Below are 5,057 nucleotides of genomic sequence, written 5' to 3' on the forward strand. Positions count from 1 at the left end.
AATACTTAAAAGAAAAAAAAACTAGTAAATCGACACCCTTAATAATAATAACATCAACAATGTATTATTATTATTATTAGGGTGAAATACTCGACCTCTTAAGTTTTGACTATAATTTTACTTGGATCCATTAGTATTGGAAATAGACATTCCGTCCTAAAAGAATATCTTTTAATAGACACATAAATTCAACCATTAATCAACTGTCAATGTTTTCGTTACTTTGATGATGTGATAATATTTCTCGAATAATTTTTTCTTTCATTAATTTTAAAAATTATCACATTATATAAATTATAATTTTTTATTTTTTTATTTTTTTCTCTTCTATTCAAAAAAAAAAAATTATCTCGACCATACTTTTAGCATTCTTGCAGCTAGATCCAGCAAGGAGCACATTTCACGATCGTGAGGTGGATGGCTGATGTAAAGAAGTATATTTACATTATTTATATGTTTAGAGCGAATTGTTCACTTCGGATATAAATGGATTTGTATAAAATTATAATTAAAATTTAGAGAGATAAAAATATATTTTTACTCATTATTATTATTATATTTAATACAATAAATTAACAAACAAACTAAAAATCAGCAGGTATCTAAAAAAAATCAAACTCACATATGAGATTTTATGACGCACTTTTCTTTAACAGTACAATTTGCCCTTACAAATTGCATGGAAGACATATATATTTAACCAATATACCTCCATACAATAAAACAAACTACACATTTTTAACAACAATATAACCTTACAACTATGTTGAAAAATCAAAACAAGGAATGGAAAACAAACAAATATTTCAAAATCTCTCCCCCATCATATAATTTTTGAGCTTCAATATCCTCCCAGGAACCCCTACCGGATGACAAAAGTGCTTGTGATAATCAAATAATAAGTGGTCCAAAACAAAAGCAAAGAGGGTGTTTTTTTTTTTTTTTTAATTACAGAGCCAAAGCATCATCCCCAAGTTGAGTGAAATGAGGACTTTGGAGAGCCTCTTGAAGCAGCTCATCATCATCATATGAATCTCTGTAAGTCTCCAAGTTGGCAAATGAATTAACCAAGGCTGATATGCACAGCTGTTTCCTCCATTCTTCCAAATGTGGAGATCCAGTGTAATCTGCATATTTATCACAATACTGCAAGGAAAACAATGTTTATAAAATTTGTACTAGATGTAATTGAGGTGGTAGCTACGTAGTAATTAATAAATGTTATGTTGTAAATTAATTACCTCGAAATCTGCAAGGTCGTGGGTGTTTCTCTTTGGAATGCCAGCAAGTTCCCTTGAGTGATAAAACTCCTTAATGGACTGCATCATATCATCCCATGATGGCAAGCTTCTTTTCCCTGAAAGCACTTGAGCTATCCATTTTGCTTGTGACTCAAAGAAAGGGAACCCTATCAGCTGCAACACCCACATAAAATAAATCAACCAACTCAATGTATAAACTAATAATTCATTTTATTCCCAACACAGCCCCCCCCCCCCCCCCCCCTAAAAAAAAAAAAAACCTTCCAAGAACATCATAAACATTATAATTTGACAAAAAATAAAAATAAAAACTCTTTGGATAAAAAGTTGATATCGATGTAATTAGTTTACTCAATAAAATAAAACCCTAGCTAGCTAGTCAGATGTTTGGTAAAAAACTACTACTTTAGCACAACATAAGAAATTAGCTTAAAAGTAAGATCGAAATCCCTTAATATATAAAAATGAAAGTGAAAGTGAAAGTATGTATGTTGAAATAAATAAGTAGAATTTAGAAAATAAAAAGATGTGCACCTTTCTTGGAATGCCTACAAAGGAGAGGGAAGGAGCAAGTGATGGGGGGAAAGTGTGCTCAAAAAGAGGTCCCACTCTGTTATCATCAACAACTACTATTCCTTCGGTGTCAAGGAATGGGAATGTGTATGAATACCTACAAAAGTACACCGATTATCAAATTTTACTTTGGAAAATAGAAAAAGAAGAAAGGAAAAGATTGAAGATGTTATCATTATCAGATACACGGAAAACTCTTTGTTTATTGTGTGAACAAGTTGGTTGAGCAAAATTTGAGGGGTAGGATGTGATAGTAGGCTCCAATAGAAGATTCTTTTTTATTTCATAATAATCATCCAATCAGACACTCTTTTGAAAATGGCAAATCTTCTGGTTGCTTGGGGATGAATAAAATAAGGTCAATTGGAAAGCCTTCTTTCTTTTCTTGGTCTTTCTTCCACTTTTTATGTTCTTTTGGAAACTTAAGGTCACTTTGTCTGCTTCATTATTGGTCAGTTGGTACGCAAAAACTTTTATCCAGAAAAAAAGAAGAAAAAGTTGTTATACAAAGCTGGTTTATCTTGGCGCTGTATTAACCCTCAATCCAACCTAAATTCTGTCATATATTAATCAACCTTAAACTAACCTATTAGCATACCAATTAGCAGATTAATTAATTTGTGTTAGAAAGTTTGCAATGAGATTGTTGTTGGGTTTTATATAATATAGACTTCCTCCAAGAGTCTCTCTTTCATTTTTATTTTTGCTTGCATAATCCTTGATTAGTTTGCTTAATACATTACCCTGTGCAATATATGATAGTGTCAGCAATGACCCAGGAGCCATCCTCAAATTGAACCCGTCCATCTTCATGAAGGGACTCCATCTGCAAAGGATAAACAACTCGATTTTTAATCTTTAAATGGCACTAACAAACATCATGCCAAAAATTGATACTAAACAATTTCCATCAAACCCACTTTTGCAATATGCCTAAAACTCAGCAGAAGAGGATGAATTCAAGCTTTGTTTTAAGCTGACAATTTGAATTGTTTAATTACCTGTGGGTGAAGATGCAAGTTTTGATGCTTGGAAATGACTTTGGATAAACCCTCAGTAATATCAAGGGATCTGGCACTGAGGTAGACTTCCTTTGCTACTTCCACAATCTCCATTGAGATATCTTGCCCGCTTTGGGAGTTCCCAACTATCACCACCACCTGCAATTAAACAAAAGAATCACAAAACTTGATGACTATTGTAAAAGTTTATGGATGCAAGATCTTGTCAGAGAAAGAAGTTAGTTGATTTCTTGTATTACCTCATCTCGAAATGGCTCGGGAACTCTGTAAATGTGACTGTGCATTTGCTTCCTTTTCCATGCATCCATTCCTATAGCGCCGACGAAAAACAATTAAAGGTCAAGCAAGAAGGATGTAAAAGCATTGTTTGATTTTTCTTGGACATGCAGTATCTTGACAAAACAGCAGCGTGAACAAAATTCCTCAATGAAATTGCTTTTCGGAAGGGATTAAATCAACTTTTTCTTTGAAAAAAAAATTTGATCCTTTTTGTAGTTAGATGATCAGAGAGAACATACCTTTAATGCAGGGCAACCTAGGCTGAGAGTAATGGCCAGTGGCCACAACCACAGCATCAAAGACCTCCTCCACCACTTTCTCAGCATTCTTTTCCTTGCTCTTCACAACCCATTTTAGATCTTTCCCAAACTCACCATAATCTAACATTCCCACATACTCCACCCTGGTATTAAACCTGATCATTTCTTTCAACCCAAACCACTCGCAAAAATCTTTTAGGTACAACCAAAGTTCGTTATGACCAGGAAACCTCCTCATGTCCCTACCTTTCTTCATCAAGAATGGGAAATCAGTATACCCCATGATCTCCCTGGGAGACGCAATCCTTAGAGAGTCATAAATGCTACTATGAACGCTTAGAAATTTGTTCCTTCCTAAAGGGTCCTCAATGTCTACATGAGGCTCATACAACCATTGGCCACCTACATCATGGTTTTGCTCCAAAACCACCGCAGTGTGACCCTCCTTCCTTAGCTCCCTCGCTGCCACCAGACCTGACGGTCCGGCACCGATCACGCACACATTCTTAGACTGCCCCCGGTCGGAAACCATGGTAGTACACTGCACGATTATGGGATTTTTCTTGTGGCAAAAGAGGTTGGTACGATGAAAAAAAAAAGTGGTTGGCAGGAATTTTTTGTAGGTGAATGATATAAATTCGGTATGAGCTATGTCCTTGTTTGAGGGGCTTTTATAGTGAAAATTTCGTCACGAAAACTTAGGAAGCCAAGCATTAGAATGGTAAAAAAAATATAAAAGAAAAAAAAAACAGCAAGAAAGAAAAGCAGATAATAATGTTGGAATAGGGATGGTTTGCTAGCGAGGAGACACACGTGACCAAATAAAATCATGATTTGGGCTTTGTCGAGCTTTGAACTAGGATTTTTAACTTTTACTTTCTAAAGTGATTCAAACATTATGATTTTTGCTTGCAGAAAACCCTTTTGATTTGCCAGATAAAAGGAAAGCTGTCTTTCGTTACAAATTGATTTTCAGTAAGTTTGGTTTTTTTCAATGGTTGTATTATGCTTGAAAAAAATTATTAAATTATTTTTAAAAAACTTTATAATTAATTATTATTAATTAAAATATTAATTATCTTTTTATATTTATGTGATGTTTGGAGAACGAATATATCACATTATTATGATATGTCGGTGTCAACAATTAATTATAAAAAATTATTTGATTTAAAATAAAAATAAATATATTTGATTAAATATAATAAAAAAATAAAAAATTATTTAAATTTTCTTAAAAACTTTTTAAATATAAATTATTATGTTAATGAATTTTTTAAATTATATAATCAAGACGTGATCATTTAATAATATCTTACTAAATATGAAACAATTCTTGAAATTCATGGATAAAGTCTAAAAGAGTAAAATAACTTGCCTAGGTTCTAAATAATTAGGTATGGTAAGCTCTGGCACATTGATTATTGATGTCCATGCAGAAAATTGGTCCCGCTTTAGACGATAACTGACCCGAATCGCAGGCGATTCACTTGGGACACTCAAATTCGTTGGCCAGAGTGAATTTTTCGTAAGCGCAAATTAGCCTTCATTTCTACCAGAAATATCAAAGATGCCTTCACCGCCCTATTTGTTCCACTAGCCAGCAGCAGGACGATAGTAACAGGCCGGTTGTCGCCCACAGCACGCAGCTATAGCGGTGA

General features: G+C 33.7%; 1 protein-coding gene across 1 annotated transcript; it reads right to left on the reverse strand.

Moving 5' to 3' along the window:
• Positions 1 to 603: 603 nt before the first annotated feature.
• Positions 604 to 4,024, reverse strand: LOC18604769 (flavin-containing monooxygenase FMO GS-OX-like 9). The gene is made up of 7 exons (XM_007037401.3): positions 3,376 to 4,024; positions 3,097 to 3,167; positions 2,837 to 2,995; positions 2,579 to 2,661; positions 1,797 to 1,932; positions 1,242 to 1,415; positions 604 to 1,146 (listed from the first exon to the last, which is right to left on the reverse strand). Exons 1-7 carry the CDS (start codon positions 3,926 to 3,928, stop codon positions 949 to 951), a joined length of 1,374 nt encoding a protein of 457 aa, XP_007037463.3. The 5' UTR covers positions 3,929 to 4,024; the 3' UTR covers positions 604 to 948.
• Between the last annotated feature and the right edge of the window lie 1,033 nt (positions 4,025 to 5,057).

Source organism: Theobroma cacao, chromosome 3, assembly GCF_053813885.1.
Source record: "Theobroma cacao isolate CCN51 chromosome 3, ASM5381388v1, whole genome shotgun sequence".
Lineage (NCBI taxonomy): Eukaryota > Viridiplantae > Streptophyta > Magnoliopsida > Malvales > Malvaceae > Theobroma > Theobroma cacao.